This window comes from Denticeps clupeoides, chromosome 17, assembly GCF_900700375.1.
Source record: "Denticeps clupeoides chromosome 17, fDenClu1.1, whole genome shotgun sequence".
Taxonomy (NCBI): Eukaryota; Metazoa; Chordata; class Actinopteri; order Clupeiformes; family Denticipitidae; genus Denticeps; species Denticeps clupeoides.
Window position 1 is genome coordinate 18,244,244 of NC_041723.1, and position 16,551 is coordinate 18,260,794.

Genomic DNA, 16,551 nt, shown 5'->3' on the forward strand with positions numbered 1-16,551 from the left:
GATTAGTGTGGAGATTTTGGAGTAATTAGTTCAATTTCTCTTTTGCTGCCTTTTCTCTTTCTACTGCAACATTTTCACCCAGAGTTTTATGTCTTCACTGTTGTACTCTGCATCTCTCTGATCTACCTTTTCTCTCTTGTCGACCTTCTCATCTCTCACTTTTTACTGCTTATTACGTGAAGCTCTTTGGCCTGGAGAAAGGAAGCAAGGTAAGGAAGGCATGGTCATGCAAGTTTAGAAATGGGATCTTTTTAAAATGTCTCAACTGTCAAAGCATTTGCACTCGGCGATATCATTCTCCTACTCATCCAACTTATCCACTGCCAAGTGATTTTTATTCTGCAATCCAGAGCTATCAAGAGCTACAGGGCTAATTCACCTTTTTTCTTGTGCTACAATAACACTCCACTGAGTGCGTTGGATCTCAATAATGTTGGATGCACCCGGGCTGTCTTCTCGAGTTTCTGAGATAAACTGTTCGAGCAAAAACTAAAATAAATAACGTCAGCGTTACAGCGTAGCCTGGACTTTTCTGTACTCGGATGGGAAGGAAGGCACTCACGCCGACCCAGATACATTATTTAAGGGTGAGTGCTCTATGCCATTGTACGTTTCCACATTCCAGGGCTTTACATGTCACATGAGGACCCTGCTACTGACTCACTGTACTTTACTTTGCTCTCTTTGGGGACATTTTTGAGGCTTTAAGGTATAGATCATGAAATTCACTGACCACCTGCATGTTCATGGAGGGAATTTGGGTTGAAAGAGGTGAGACTGGACATTGTGCTACAGTTGTGTGTGTGTTTGGGAATCTACAAATCCACATAGTTGTAGATAACTAGCAAGCGGCCCTTTCTGCAAATCCAGAACACACATTCATCACACAATCCATCCCTTTGTGTGAAAGAGGACTTCCTGCAGCAGTGAGGGACAAAATAGCCACAGCTCTCACCTCAGAGAAAAATTAAGCACAACATTTCCCCCAGAGACTGTATTTATTACAAACACAAGCAACAGCGAGGACCCTATCCTGCCACGGCCTACCTGTGGGACCCTGTGTTTATGCCTTAAGTTGTGCGTCTGTGTTTGCATATGGATATTAAGTGTAATTTTGTGAGGGGGGTGGAATGAGAGTTTAGAGAGGAGAGAGGAAGCTGATTCAGGAACATCACATGTGGGGAAAAAAGAAGAAAAAAAGCAACACCAAAGCCCTGTGGCCCTGAACTCAGTCAGTCGGGTAATTTGGTTAACGTAGCCGAGTGGAAGATGAGGGAAGTGATTGGTGGCCCTGAGTATAAGCATCACGTATCGCTGCTGATGCGTGAGGTGTTGCAATTGTTTATTTAGGGTTCCGGTTATATGAAATGGATCTTAACTGTGCCGAACTCATTGACTACAGCTCTGGAATAATTCTGTCTTGGATGCTGCTTGAGCCACAGAAAGACCCGGAATCTCATTATTCAGTTTTTTTTTATGTATTTTAAGAGAGATGTGTTTTAGAATGTCCTGGGTGGGGTCTCTGATTGTGCTTCTGGCAGGTATCTCTGAAAATACAGTTTTCCACACTGATACATCTGTAACATCAGATGGATTGAGACCAGCACTTGAAATGCTGGCAGCCTCACCAACATGGCAGAGTGCTGTCTCGTGTCCTGGAACAGCGTCACATTAAGGGATTAACTTCAGGTCAACAGGCTCCAGGGGCAGGGGCCAGATGGGAGGATGTTTGGCCGGTTTGAATCGGACCTTCTCGCATAGGGAGAGACACTTTTGTCTGCGCTGTCAGTCATAAAAGGTCTTGGCTCACTGCTTGTTGCTTGATGTGTATGAGATATGATTGTGTGTGATTTATGCCCTCAGGTGGACAGTGAGAGGCCAGAGGACTCCAGGCTCATAGAACTCGATAAGTCTCACCGCAGTGAGCACACCGTTGTTGTTAGCCCCCCGGACCTGCCCCCAGCCCACGAGGGAGAGGAGGCTGCAGGTTGCTATAGGTACCTAACAGAGACACGAAGCACAAAGGATGCACATGTGCAAATAATTCATACATGTGGTCAAGCAAAAGATAATAGAGAGAAAACTTGACAAACCCACACGGTGCACACAGTGAAATGTGTCCTCTGCATTTAACCCATCACCCATAGTGAGCAGTGGGCAGCCATGACAGCCGCCCAGGGAGCAGTGTAAGGGTGGTGTAGCCTAGTGGGTAACACACTCGCCTATGAACCAGAAGACCCATTAGGGCCATTAGTGATAAATGCCATAAATGTAAAGGTAAATGTATTGGGATGGTGCTTTGCTCAGTGGCACCTCAGTGGCACTGTGGCGGGTTGGGATGTTTATTTGCAGCTAATACATCCCACCCACTGCCACGTCTCAATGTAACAGGACAAGCGGTTTATAATAATATACTGATACTGACATCAATACAGTATCTTAGAATATGATACCAGGAGCTGAACCCAATAGATAATATGTGTAGTTACAAATGCTGCTGTTCAGATGGCATGCATAGGATTCTTTTGCTGTTTTGATATAGATGGGGACATTTATAGAAGAAACCCAATTTTCCTGTATGCATCTATGTTCATAGCATAGATGTTAATAAGTGTGCGCTTTTATTACTCGTCTAAGAAAAAGGTTTCTGAATTTGAAGGTAATAAACATGTTGGTGTAATCTGCATTATTTCCACTAGAAAGGACTCCCAGGCAGCATGTTTTCAGTCTGTTCAGTGTTTGTTGCCACATAGTGCGAGTAGCAGAATACTTCATAGAATAAAAACTACTGATATCGATACTACGCTATCCAGCAGATTACTCATGTCATGTTCCCATCTGCAGCTATGCTGGCTTTCCTGTGCTAAGAGCTGAGCTCTGCCAGCCCCAGGAGGTTGCGCACATCTCCATGGCAACCTTGTCCATGAAGCACAGTAGCCCCACCAGCCCTGCAGCCATCTTCAGACGCTCCAAACAGGTCTGTACCCCCTGCATCTGCCCTCCAGCAGCCAACACCAGCTTAGTGCTAACTGCTTTGATTCAGCATTAATTCTTTTTGTTGTCAATTAGGCCAGTCTTTTCAAACCTCACTCTCCCCTCAGGAGATCAAGTCAGCTCAGAAGATGGCCAAGACATACTCCTCCATCCCTCAGATGTGGTCCAAATGCCTGCTTCGAAACTGCCATGGCCTGTGGTTCATTTGCCTGCCCGCTTACGCAAGCACCTGTCATTCCAAGGTGCGGGCGCTTCGTACCGCATATGACGTCCTGAGGAACATGGAGGACAAGAAGCTGCAGCCACCAGACGAGGTCTGCCCCCCACACATTCTTAAACATCCTCCTTGTTTCACCTTTTATCCATCCATCCATCCATGTGCAGCTGCTTGTTCTGGGGTGGTTATGAACATCTCCTCTCTGCCACTGTAGGTCTGCTATCGCGTGTTGATGCAACTGTGTGGGCAGTATGGGCAGCCCGTGCTGGCGGTGCGCGTGCTGTTTGAGATGAAGAAAGCAGGCGTGCAGCCGAATGCCATCACCTATGGCTACTACAACAGGGTTGGTGCTGTCATATACACACATTCTACACATTCTAGATTTAATAATTCAAGTTCAAATGAAAAATTACCGGCTCTGAAACATCATAACATAACAATTCTAGAGAAAAATGAACTTCATTTAATGTGTTTGATGTACAGCCATGAAGCATGCAAGAAGAGAAAGAACAAGTAGCCCTATTTCCGTCCGTGCCACTGAAATATATTTCTAATCAAGATTTTTTTTTTTACAAGAAATGGCTCATTTTATTCCCAACAGCTTTTGTAATTATGTTTCAGTGCAAAACGAAACTGTCAAAAAGTATTTTAAAATTCAAATCTTGGTAAAGCCCACTGAGTCAATTTTCAGTCCCTGAAGTCCCTGTGTCAACCAGAACAGTTTGTCAGATTCTGTCTCAAAATGGCCTCCTCGAATAAGTGCCCAGAAACCAGCACTAAACAAAAGACAATTGGAAAAAACGTGTGGCATTTGCCAAGACCCACAGCCTGCTAATAGGATGGAAGCTGGAAAAGTGGCAGAAGGTTGAATTTTTCAGATTAATCTGATTTATACCACAGTTGCCGCAAATATTGCAGGAGACCTACTGGAGCCCGCATGGATCTGAGATTCACCCAGAAAACAGTGAAGTTTGGTGGTGGAAAAATCATGGTCTGGGTTTACATCCAGTATGGGGGTGTGCGAGAGATCTGCAGGATGGAAGGCAACATCAATAGTCTGAAATACCAAGAAATCTTAGCTACCTTTTATATCCCCAACCATAAAAGAGGCCAAATTCTGCAGCAGGAGGGTGCTCCATCACATACTTCCATCTCCACATCAAAGTTCCTCAAGGCGAAGAAGATCAATATGCACCAGGGTTGGCCAGCCCAGTCACCAGACATGAACATCATTGAGAACGTGTGGGGTAGGATGAAAGAGGAAGCATGGAAGATTAAACCAAAGCATATCGATGAACTCTGGGAGGCATGCAAGACTGCTTTCTTTGCTATTCCTGATGACTTCATCAATAAATTGTATGAATCCTTGCCAAACCGCATGGATGCAGTCCTTCAAGCTCATGGAAGTCATACAAGCTATTAAATTTGGATCTCACAGCACCACTACTTAATTTGCTGACATATTTTTGTATTTGCAGTAAATTTGTTCAATTTCTGTATAGGCGACAAAACTTTTGTCTTGTCAAAATTTGACCTTTCTGTCTTGATTAAATGAAAAATGTTTTTTCAGTGAAACTAGTTAATTTCAATGCATTAAACATCATTTGGTAGGGTTTTAGCTTTTCATATGAGCTATTTCTAACACCAATTTATTAATTAAAAGTCAGGTTAATAGCAGGTGTTTCTACAAAATAGATAAGCGACAAGACTTTTGTCAGGGACTAGATTCATTGTGCTTTTTCAGTGGTTTCTATCATTTTACTTGGGCATGAGTGGCAAATGAGTGGTCAGGTGAGCATTTCGATTAGAGTTAAAATGGTTGTTGAGGCGGTGAAATGAATACTAGGTCTTGCCGATTACATTCTGGTTGCAGTGGCAACGAAAGCAAAGTCTGAGGTTTACAGAGATTTTCTTTTCCACCCAAATGGCTGGTCACAACGGTGTGACCTCCCGATTTTTTAATTAGGCTGAATTTGGAACCAAATTAGGGAAGTGCTGGCCTAGCAGGTAAGCACCACTGAGCAAAGTACTGTCTCCACACACTGCTCCTCGGGCACCTTTCATGGCTGCTCACTGTTAACTCAGGGTGATGGTTAAATGAAGAGGACACATTTTGTTGTGTCACCGTGTGCTGTGTTTCACGATGACAATGACTTCGCTTACACTTCACTTCTTCTAGAGCCCTGAATTAGATTGATGTCTGGATGACATTAAGTTAGAGCAAAGAGACCGTTACAGATATTTGTGATTAAAAACTATAATGGGAGGGACAAAAGCAATAGCTGAACCTAGGGTGGGGGACATCACTCAAATACACCCTCATACAACATTTACTGTGCGGTAAAGCTGTCACGTCGGCGAGCTGACGGGGGAAGAAAGCGCTTTATTATTTATTTACAAATGTATTTATCGTTCACACTTTATTATTTTATTACAAATAATAAATAAACGTGGCGCGATTGCCAGAACTCAAAATACACACTCAACAGTTGCAAGGTCAAGTTCATGACCGAGTCCACGAAAATGTCAGAGCCAGAACCACGGTGCTTCTTATCCACTGGAGCCAATCCTGACAAAAGCTCAACAGATGAAAGGTCCAGTTTATGGTATGGGGACTCATGTTAAAAAATATTTAGTAAAAGTTCATTACTAAGTAAAGAAAAGTTATAATTGCCTCCTTAATTTGCTGCAAAGTTGTCCAGTTCTTAAACGGAGTAGAATACGTTGGGAGAAGATAATTAGCACTTTCTGACAGAGACAGGGTTTTAGATGTTCTCATCATTTACATAATCATTCACATATTAAAAACTAAAACAGTCAGAATTATAGAAATGTTCTCTCCAGAGGAGAACATCCTGTCTGCCTGCTAATTAGGATATACACGTGAACACACAGTTACACACCCTTACACACCCACACACACTGGTCCAACTGAGATTTGATCCAGTTCTTTTCGTGGTAATTACAGTTGGTCGTTACAGCGAAGCATGACAAGCTATTTAAGATAATGAGAGGGCTGCACAGTGGAATTACTCTCTTAATCTATGTATGTTTGTGTGGGCTGTGTGTGTCTCACAGTCTTTGTATTGTCTTCTGCAGGCTGTTTTGGAGAGCACATGGCCTTCCACCACCAGGGGGGGTTACTTCTTGTGGGGCAAGTTGAGAAACGTCCTCCTGGGTGTGGTTCAGTTCAAACAGGTCTGGAGGAGGCAGCCAGCCGTCCCGAAGGAACAAGAGGCTCAGCTCTCAGGTAGAGACGCCACCAGGTTCCACCAGGTTCCACCAGGTTTCCTTGGACAGCATGCTGCTTTAGTTTTACCTTGGAAAAGAACAAAATTCATAATTTATCCCACTCTCCTTACTCCCACACCCACTCTCCACCAAAGGCTATTAACAGCTATCCTCATTCTCCATTAGCTAGGAGAACTTTTTTTTGCTGCTCCAGTGTTATAAAACTCTTTCCCTGCCCGAGTTGCACCAGCCCCCGTTTCCCTACCACAGCACAGTATTAATAGGCCCAATTTAGATGAGCAGAGATAGATCACAGCCTGCTCTGGATGTCGTCTCCTCCTATTCCCAACAGGGCCTTTCTTTAACGCCTCATTACAGGGAGACATGTGTGAGGCTGCGTTTATTGAAACAGCATGTCTTGGTTCTGCACCCAAATTAAACAGCATCCTGAAAGTCTAGACAAAATATTTCTGTGCATGTGGTCAAGCATCAGCACTTTTTTTGTTATTGTTGTAAATGAAATCTGGTAAGTATGTGTCCTTGTTGAATCTGCTTGATGCTCTGTCCTCTGATTGGTTTGGAGGGCTTACACAGTTTCCCCAATTTTATTGTGGTTGTGCAGATGGCAGCGATCTTGACAATGTCAGTCACGGAAGCCTGGACAGCACGAATGATTCTGCCGAGCGTGGCTCCCTCGACACCGACCTCACAAAGATGGACTCCGGCGACGACAGATCAAGCACAGGTTCTGTAGGATTACTGAGCTTGCCTGTTGTCCTTGTCTCCATTCCTGCATCATTACTCATCTGTGTTGTTTTTCTTCCTTCCAGTTTATCACTTTTCTCTGTCTGCACATTTTTAGTCTCTGTGTAGTTGCGTTGCTTTCATAAGATGATCACATAAAACAGGAGGGGAAAAAATACTCTGTCAAGTTTTTTTTTTTTTTTTTTGTCTCTTCATTAATCCTGCACACACACACACACACATTAAGAAGGTGACATTTCTACAGCTGCATGGCTGGATGAAAGTGTAAAAGCTGTAGAGAGTGCCAGTCAGAGGTTTTGACAGAAAACTTTGACAGATTTGCATCAGCTTCACAAGATCTGGTGAGCAGGAGACGAGATCGAGATACAGAGATCTGCAGGGGAAAGATGGAGTGGAGCGGGCGGGGCCAGAATGACTAATGGTGTTATTTTAGCTCTCCTCTGGAGGCAGCTTGTAATGCTGATGTTAAATCCACGTACCAATAATGGCTTTTGTGTGACTCAGAAGCCTATTTTGGGGAGAATTTCTTAAGATGTGTGTGCGGGCTAACATGCATTAATACATGTTAGCCTGTTTCCATTTGTGAGAGATTCTCATAGCTATTTTTTAAACTGTGTAATCTTTTTAAATAGTTAATTTTTTATATTATCTGTGTTTGTGTGCCACTTGAACAATATGTAAATGTTTGTAAATTTTGTTAGGTGGAGGTGGTAGTAGCCTAGTGGGTAACACACTTGCCTATGAACCAGAAGACCCAGGTTCAAATCCCACTTACTACCATTGTGTCCCTGAGCAAGACACTTAATCCTAAATTGCTCCAGGGGTACTGTCCCTGTTACTACTGATTGTAAGTCGCTCTGGATAAGGGCGTCTGATAAATGCTGTGAATGTAAATGTCTTAAACGATATTTACTAGTGTGTTTTTATGTCTGTAACAGGTGGTCAGTCTGACCAGGGCTATGACTCCCTGTCCAAAGAGGAGGTGCGACTGGTTTGCGCTGAGGAGCAGGACTCAGAAGTGAAGGAGCAAGAGGGAGACTCCAGATATTCCAGCCCCTGTGAGGCTGGTAGTAGCCAATCAGGTAAGACACTCGCCACAAAGCCACAGGTTTAAACCCCTTTTAATACCATTGTGGACTGTCCCTGTCACTACCGATTGTAAGTCACTCTGGATAAGGGCATCTGATAAATGCTGTGAATGATCACTCTGTCCCTAAATGTTTTCTGAAATGAAATGTCACTCTTGTTGACCCGATGCCTGTCTACTGCAACCCTGTGCTTGGTGCTATTTTGTTGTCAAATCTATTAATCTATAAAATTTTATTTATATTGCTTTTTCATATAAATACAGTGTAACACAAAATTCAATAATATTAACACCTGTCGAACTGCTGATGTATAGTCAGCCTGCAACTACTCCATGCATTACTGGCTAAATGACTGTTCTGGGTCATTATATAGTTTTCCAAACAGCTTTGATGTTGACACTGTTTGGTATGGGGTTCATATGAGTGCATCAAGTTGGGCAGCTAACACAGTGTCTAGTGAGTATAAATGCAGAAACGAATGACATCTCTTAGCAGTAAATGAAGCCTCCAGATCAGACCAGGAATCTCTCCATCATCCATACCTCACTGCAAGCACTGCACAGCACAGCTCTGCCAGTATCTGCTATAACAGCTCTGGTCAGGAAACACATCATTGTTAAAAATATGTAATATCCTCTCAGAAGCATAAACACATTTGGCTGTTAATACCTCATTATTTTCTTAATTCCTAGCAGGTTCATCATTTGGGCCACCTGCTGGTTCACTGGTGGACTGTCCCAACGCAAGTTCTTTCTCTGGATGTGAGCCGAAGAGCAAAAGGCCCAACACTCTTGAAATCTTTGCACATAGGCCTGTGAGACCCAGCTCTCTGATCATCACCCCCAGTACAAACCAGAAGGAACTGGAAGAAGAGGAGGAGTTGGAGAGTAAGGAGCAGCCAGAAGGCACAAAGCTGGAGGTGGAGAGAAGCATCAGCAGCAGCGTTACCATGGAGAGCAGCTCTGGAGGCAGCACTGCAAACTTGAGGCAGACAGTGGCTGTGGAGAGGAGCATTAGCTGTGGCAGTGGCATGAGCGGGACCATGAGAACTGGCATAGAGACAGGCTTCGACCCACTGTCCATGCTGATGGTGGAGAATCAGAACCAGAAGAAGGAGGAGAACCCAGGAACCCCAACAGCACGCCGCCACCTGGCCGAGGAGATCAAACTCTACATGAACAACCTGAACAGTCCGGGCAGCCAACGCTCGCTTTGCCTGGACCACAAGGGCCAATGCACCCCATCTCCCCTCAGTTCCCCCAGCCAGATGTCTGCATCCAAAGCCCGCCTCCACCACACATACTCGCACCCCCAACCCCGCAGCCGCCTCTTTTCTTCACCCTCTCTCCCTCAGGGGGCACCGAGGTGCAGGCAGAAGGAACGGCCGACCTCCCTGATCTCGCCCTCTTCCCCCTCCCAAACCCCATCCTCATTTTCCATGGACTCACTGCTCACGCCCACCCTGGACGTCTTCAAGACAAGTTTCCTGTCAGCTGGGAAGGGCGTGGCGGAGAAGGCCAGTCGCCTCTATTCCAGGCTCTCTTCCCAAACCTCTCTGCAGCAGGTACACACCTTGCATTTAGCATTTCCCTTTAGATACTGTACAAGTCAAACATTTGGAGGCTATGGAGACTATATATTGAAGAATCTAATACAGGAGGAAAAAAAAACATTTACATTGGTAGATTCTCACTGAAGGCCTCAAAATTATAATCTCGATTGGGTTCAGGTCCGGTGACTGTGGAGGCCAGGTCTCCACTTTTTGTTTAAGTACATAACTCCACATGCGTTCATTCATAGTTTTGACGCCTTCAGTGAGAATCTACCAATGTAAATGGTTATGAGAATAAAGAAAGCACATTGAATGGGAAGGTGTGTCCAAACTTTTGGCCTGTGTGTGTGTGTGTTTTTTTTTTTCAGCATTAATGAGAGGAAAAAAAGCCTGCACACCTTTGAGAGGAAAAAAAGCCTGCACACATACACAGTAAACAATCAAATCAAATAATAATTATTAAACATTAAAAATTAAATAAAAATATCCAGTTAGTGGGGCTAAGGAAACGGCCCCATAATCAAATCCCTGAGGGGCCACTGAGAAAAGCACCGTCCCCACACACTGCTCAGCACGGCTGCCCACTGCTTACTAAGGGTGATAGGTTAAATGCAGAGGACAACTGTCACTGTGTGCACCATGTGCTGGCTGCTGTGTATCACAATCACTTCACTTTCAGTTGACATACATTATGTACAGCAACAGTCAAACCAGATGATCACCAAATGTTAAATGGAACTAGATTGCAATTGTCATACAAAAACAGACATAAACAAAAACAGACATAAACAACACAGGAAACACTCAGGAACACTCTGGAAAATGAACACTCAGGAACTTGAGAGTATAACATTACAGAGTTCAACTTTAACAAAAGACAGAGTCTTTTTGAAAAGGGGGAACAGAAGACTTACTCCTCAACAAACTCAACCGTGTAGCTATTAATGTAACAAATGCCTCAAAATCTGCTTTGTATTTTGAAAGAAATAAGTTAGGAGGCAAAATCTAAAATAGCTACTGGTCAGAGCTACTGGTTGAAGTTGACTTTCTACATAAAAAAAACATTTAATACATTTTGGAATAAGGCAGCAACGTAACAATATCTGGAAAAAGTGATGCGCTGTGAATACTTTCCGGATGCACTGTATACAGGAAATAATTTTTTAACTGGAGAAAAGAAATTCATGAATCATTTCTTGTTTGCATTTCTGTTTACTACAGAACCTCGTGTGTCATAGTGTTTACTCTGCAGGTATGGTTTGAGTATTTTTAAGAAATTAAATTATAGTTTTGACTGATTTAGGCCTGAACACTGTGCACCAAGCAATTCGCTGTTGGTCCTATTTAACTCAATACCAAATATACATGAAGTGAGGTCTTCTGTTTCTTCTTCTGCAGGATTTGAACTCAGACCGGGTCAGTATCTCGTCTGCAGGGTCATGTGACCCAGAATGCCTGTCTCTCTTTGAGGGGGATAACAGCCTTGACCCAGATGGATTTACCTCCCCCAAACGGGACGGTGCTCCTCCAGTCCCACGGCCCAGGAGGAGTCCTCGCAGGGTCAGCCAGAGCCTGGAAAGCCCAACAGCACCACCTAGACTCTACCGGCGGTCGTCCCTGAATGGTGGGTGTTCACATCTTATATTGCTCCTGTCAGGTCAAGCATAAACAGAAGTAGTGCCACAGCCTGATTAGAGACCATAAATCTTTCAGTCCATTAAAGCTAATTCTGATTAGTGGAAGCATTTATCTGTTCGAAACAGATTCTTGAAGCAGGTTTTCATTTTTCATAACCACTTACCAGAGACCTTTCCAAGCTCCTGCCTGTGTTCTCCCCAGGCTTTCATGTTGTTATGTATTGGTGGGGGATTGTGTTTTCCTCTTTTTGTCTGCCTTGCTGATCGCAAATAGGGCACCAGACAGACAACCTGGTGTCCTCTGGGTGTCCTGTCTGGCTCGCTCTGAAGTGGGTCTCTGATTGGATGTCTTCAATCAGCATGGCTGTGTGGCCTGCAGGAGAGCTCTGTAATCAGTCTGGATCTGACACAGTTGCACACACACACACACACACACACACACACACACACACACACACACACATATTCACACACACTGGTGGTAAGCCTCGCACTCTTCATTAGCAGCACTGGGAGGGTAGTTGTGCCCTGGTTAATCTCATTAGCATGTTTATGAGAACGGGACTGGAAGTTCAGTAAAGATATAGACAGCGGCATACATCATTATGCAAAATCATTTTCATCATTAGTTGTTGGCAAATACTTTCAAAATAGTGATTGCTCAATACTGAATATATTCCATATAATGTTTTTTCCATATAATACATTCGGTTGCAGAAGTATTCGGCCCCCTTGAACCTTTCCACATTTTGTCACATTACAGCCACAAACATGAATCTATTTTATTGGAATTCCATGTGAAAGACCAATACAAAGTGGTGTACACTTGAGAAGTGGAACGAAAATCATACATGATTCCAAACATTTTTTACAAATAAATAACTGAAAAGTCGGTGTGCGCATTTATTCAGACCACTGAGTCAATACTTTGTAGAACCACCTTTTGCTGCAATTACCTCTGCCAGTCTTTTAGGGTATGTCTCTACCAGCTTTTTGCCCAATTTTTGCCCAATCCTCTTTGCAAAACAGCTCCAGCTCAGTCAGATTAGATGGACAGTGTTTGTGAACAGCATTTTTCAGATCCTGCCACAGATTCTCGATTGTATTTAGATCTGGACTTTGACTGGGCCATTCTAACACATGGATATGTTTTGTTTTAAACCATTCCATTGTTGCCCTGGCTTTATGTTTAGCGTCCTTGTCCTGCTGGAAGGTGAACCTCCGCCCCAGTCTCAAGTCTTTTGCAGACTCCCAAGAGGTTTTCTTCCAAGATTGCCCTGTATTTGGCTCCATCCAGCTTCCAATCCACTCTGACCAGCTTCCCTGTCACTGCTGAAGAGAAGCACCCCCAGAGCATGATGCTGCCACCACCATATTTGACAGTGGGGATTGTGTGTTCAGAGTGATGTGCGGTGTTAGTTTTCCGCCAGACATAGCGATTTGCTTTTTTGCTAAAAAGTTCCATTTTGGTCTCATCTGACCAGACCACCTTCTTCCACGTGTTTGCTGTCCCCCCCACATGGCTTGTGGCAAACTGCAAACGGGACTTCTTATGGTTTTTTTTTAATAATGGCTTTCTTCTTGCCACTCTTCCATAAAGGCCAACTTTGTGCAGTGCACGACTAATAGTTGTCCTATGGACAGATTCCCCCACCTGAGCTGTAGATCTCAGAGTCACCATGGGCCTCTTGGCTGCATTTCTGATCAGCGCTGTCCTTGTTCGGCCTGTGAGTTTAGGTGGACGGCCTTGTCTTGGTAGGTTTACAGTTGTGCCAAACTCCTTCCATTTCTGAATGATCGCTTGAACAGTGCTCCGTTGGATGTTCAAGGCTTGGAAAATCTCTTTGTAGCCTAAACCTGCTTTAAATTTCTCAATAACTTTATCCCTGACCTATCTGGTGAGTTCTTTGAACTTCATGGTGTTGTTGGTCCCAATATTCTCTTAAACAAACTCTTAGGCCGTCATAGAGCAGCTGTATTTGTACTGATATTAGATTACACACAGGTGCACTCTATTTAGTCATTAGCACTCTTCAGGCAATGTCTATGGCAACTGACTGCACTCAGACCAAAGGGGGCTGAATAATTATGCACACCCCACTTTTCAGTTATTTATTTGTAAAAAATGTTTGGAATCATGTAGGATTTTCGTTCCACCAAAGTGTACACCACTTTGTATTGGTCTTTTTCACATGGAATTCCAAAAAAATAGATTTATGTTTGTGGCTGTAATGTGACAAAATGTAGAAAAGTTCAAGGGGGCCGAATACTTTTGCAACCCACTGTATGTTCCATATAATGTTTTGCTGCATATAAATGCATTAAAACAGCCTTGATTTTACCTTTAATATGCACTCTTTTTTTAGTATAACCTGTATTCTAATTTCAGGTTTATATTCCATTACATCCCAACCCTGGCCAAGCTCAAAGATTTTTGGCCTTCTCTGCACCAATCATTGCTTAGGCACTGTAGGATGCATTCTTAAATTCAGATTTCCTGAACTGCCCTTTTGTTCCTAGGCTCCTCTGTGGCCCTTTCCAGACTTGCGCTGACTGCAGATTCATCTCCAGAAAGCCACCGTGCAAACATCCTCCATGTCTATGCTGCTGAAGTGAGTGTCTGCTTTTTTACATTCATGACAGAAAGCACAGTATGCGAAGGGTGTTTAAGAGCCACTGGATGTTTCTCAGGTGCTGTTATCCAGCTGTTCATGTTGCAACACCTGCGAGTGTCTGGTGTACAATGAGGAGATCATGGCCGGCTGGACTGCTGATGACTCCAACCTCAACAGCACCTGCCCTTTCTGTGGCTCCCCATTCCTGCCACTCCTCAACGTGGAGATCAGAGACCTGCAGGACCAGAAAAGGTCGGCATATGTACATTTTTGTTCCTCTGAAGCTTGATAAATAATCGGACACTAATTATTACAAGGTGTTTATGCTACAAATTTTTGGCATACAACTTTACCCAAACCTAGCACTGACCTTTTATGAGCTGTTTCTACCTGTTTAGACTAAAACCACATGAAACAGAATCATAGTCCATTTGTAACCATCTAGTTACTAAATGGAACAAAAAGCGGGAATGGGTGTGTTCCACAGATTTCAGAATTAAAGATAGGGCCAAGAAGGGCCCTATAAAAGTTGTGTCACACAGACAGATCTTGTGATATGCATCTTCAGGTCTTCTTCTGAAGACTCTACAGTCTTTGCCTCTCAGACTGAGGGCCAGTCTGAAGGTAAGCAAAATTCTACACCCAATGACTCCAGTGCTTCACTCATCCTGGATTCAGTCCCACCATGCCTCCAGCCCTCTACAGACAGTCCTCTCAGCCATTCCACCAAAACAGTAAGAAGAATGTTTTTGTCTTTTTGTCTCTGCCACATCATTACTATGCTTTGATGTTTCATAAATGCTGAATGTTTCATGAAGGAACTCGTGACTGTGCCCTACCTGAGCCCACTGGTCCTGTGGAAGGAGCTGGAGAGCCTACTGGAAAACGAGGGTCACCAGGCACTCTCTTCAGCCGCCATTGTGGATCACCACCCCATAGTATTCTGGAACCTGGTGTGGTATTTCCGCTTGCTAGAGCTGCCAAGCTGCCTGCCTGGCCTAATCCTGAGCTCCCAGCACTGTCAACACGCTGAACCTGTGAGTCCAGTGGCTAGCAGAACCATCTGAATGTAGAAATGTGTTCAAACTTTTAGACTGAAAATAATTAAGCTGATGCAGAAACATGTAATCCGTTTTGATTCGATCTTCTGTAGGTGCCTCAGGCCAGCAGCTCAGAGGACAGTAGGAACGTCCTGGTACAGATTTTGTGGGACAACCCCAAACTCCACCAGGATCCCATCCCGCCTTGCTACATGGTATGGAAAAAGCTGAATGGTAAGTTAATATAACAACTAGCTGCCAACTAACTTAAGTACAGTAGTAATAAGTCCATATAAAGCAGGGGTGTGCAATCCTTTTAGCCAATGGGCCACATTGAATTATCAGACATTACTGTGTTCATATTTACATTCCGGTGTAAATATGAAGTTTTGATCACCCTTCACTTCAGAGAAAGGCTTGCTAGCTTAAGCAGGAAAGGAAACGTGCTGGAAATTAATGTAATTAGTTAAATGTTGCATGTTGAGATGTGTTGCATGTTATTCCTGGTTCAGTGAAACCTTGACACATTATTCTTGTTTGCGCAACACATACATCTCTTTTGCTTTGTAAAGAATTGGTCTTTTTCTGTTTATTAACATCATGGTCAATTTTCCCGCAATTCCAGACATTGGTTGCACCATAAACGAAAGCAAAACCTAATTGCAAGTGGCTAGTGTCTCCTTAGTTCCATTTTTGCATGGACAAGGTCAAATGAGAGCAGTCATAATTTCATTTGGGCAATTCTGTACCAACAGTAGTTTGCCCACACCTGAAAACTAGAGCCTTGTGAAAAGTTTATACTGTGCCAGTCCTTTTTTCACAAGAGGTGCCCATCAAAGCTCAGAACCATTTTCTACCTACTATGCCAAAGAACCACCACATAGAGAAGAAGAGAAGTTTGGAAACATATTTAATGTGGGCTGTAATTTGATGGCCTAATAAGTCTATATGTCAGATGTCAGCATGCATCATGAAGTATGTCTTTTTGGATATTTTAAATTTAGCTCTACATGTCTTTGGTTCATGCTTAGAGAGGGAATGTATATCTGGGAGTTGGCCTGTTTTGTGCATCTTCCCCTTTTTCTTGCTTTCAGGTGTGAATACACAGTGGGAGGAGGGCGGCTGTGAGCTTCTGCCGAGTACAGAGCTGCTGCAGAGCGTGGTCAAGAGCATCAAAAGGAACGAAGTGTACCAGCCCCTGAGCCAGGTCCTCAAGCTGCTGGGAGAGAAGCTGAGTTTCAGCAGACAGAGGTGAGGATGGGGTCACATTCTTCCACCATGGAGTCATTGTCATTCATTCATCTGACTCTTTAACGCTCTGTGTCTCATTACAGGAGTTTATACAGAGAGATTTTGTTTTTGTCTTTGGTGGCTTTGGGCAAAAACAGCATTAATATTGGTAAGTTTCATTT

The 16,551-nt window shown here is 43.6% G+C and overlaps 1 protein-coding gene and 1 long non-coding RNA gene across 9 annotated transcripts in view; one reads left to right on the forward strand and one right to left on the reverse strand.

Annotated features, from left to right (window-relative positions):
* The window catches only part of dennd4a (DENN/MADD domain containing 4A), a 31,535-nt gene that overhangs the window by 12,947 nt on the left and 2,037 nt on the right, over positions 1–16,551 (forward strand). The window contains exons 14-31 of one of the 8 annotated variants that reach the window (XM_028958898.1): positions 183–209; positions 1,864–1,997; positions 2,845–2,977; positions 3,102–3,308; positions 3,426–3,554; positions 6,311–6,461; positions 7,065–7,187; positions 8,146–8,289; positions 8,788–8,892; positions 8,988–9,859; positions 11,246–11,471; positions 14,005–14,096; positions 14,176–14,351; positions 14,668–14,833; positions 14,918–15,136; positions 15,253–15,373; positions 16,234–16,390; positions 16,474–16,538. In XM_028958898.1, coding sequence (XP_028814731.1) covers positions 183–209; positions 1,864–1,997; positions 2,845–2,977; positions 3,102–3,308; positions 3,426–3,554; positions 6,311–6,461; positions 7,065–7,187; positions 8,146–8,289; positions 8,788–8,892; positions 8,988–9,859; positions 11,246–11,471; positions 14,005–14,096; positions 14,176–14,351; positions 14,668–14,833; positions 14,918–15,136; positions 15,253–15,373; positions 16,234–16,390; positions 16,474–16,538 — 3,247 coding nt within the window. The remainder of the gene's footprint in view (positions 1–182; positions 210–1,863; positions 1,998–2,844; positions 2,978–3,101; positions 3,309–3,425; positions 3,555–6,310; positions 6,462–7,064; positions 7,188–8,145; positions 8,290–8,787; positions 8,893–8,987; positions 9,860–11,245; positions 11,472–14,004; positions 14,097–14,175; positions 14,352–14,667; positions 14,834–14,917; positions 15,137–15,252; positions 15,374–16,233; positions 16,391–16,473; positions 16,539–16,551) is intronic. The other 7 variants (XM_028958900.1, XM_028958899.1, XM_028958901.1 and 4 more) reach the window with 7 other exon arrangements.
* On the reverse strand, positions 10,657–15,284 carry LOC114767302 (uncharacterized). The gene is made up of 3 exons (XR_003742919.1): positions 14,208–15,284; positions 11,649–11,857; positions 10,657–11,497 (listed from the first exon to the last, which is right to left on the reverse strand). It is a non-coding gene; the product is annotated as an uncharacterized LOC114767302 (long non-coding RNA).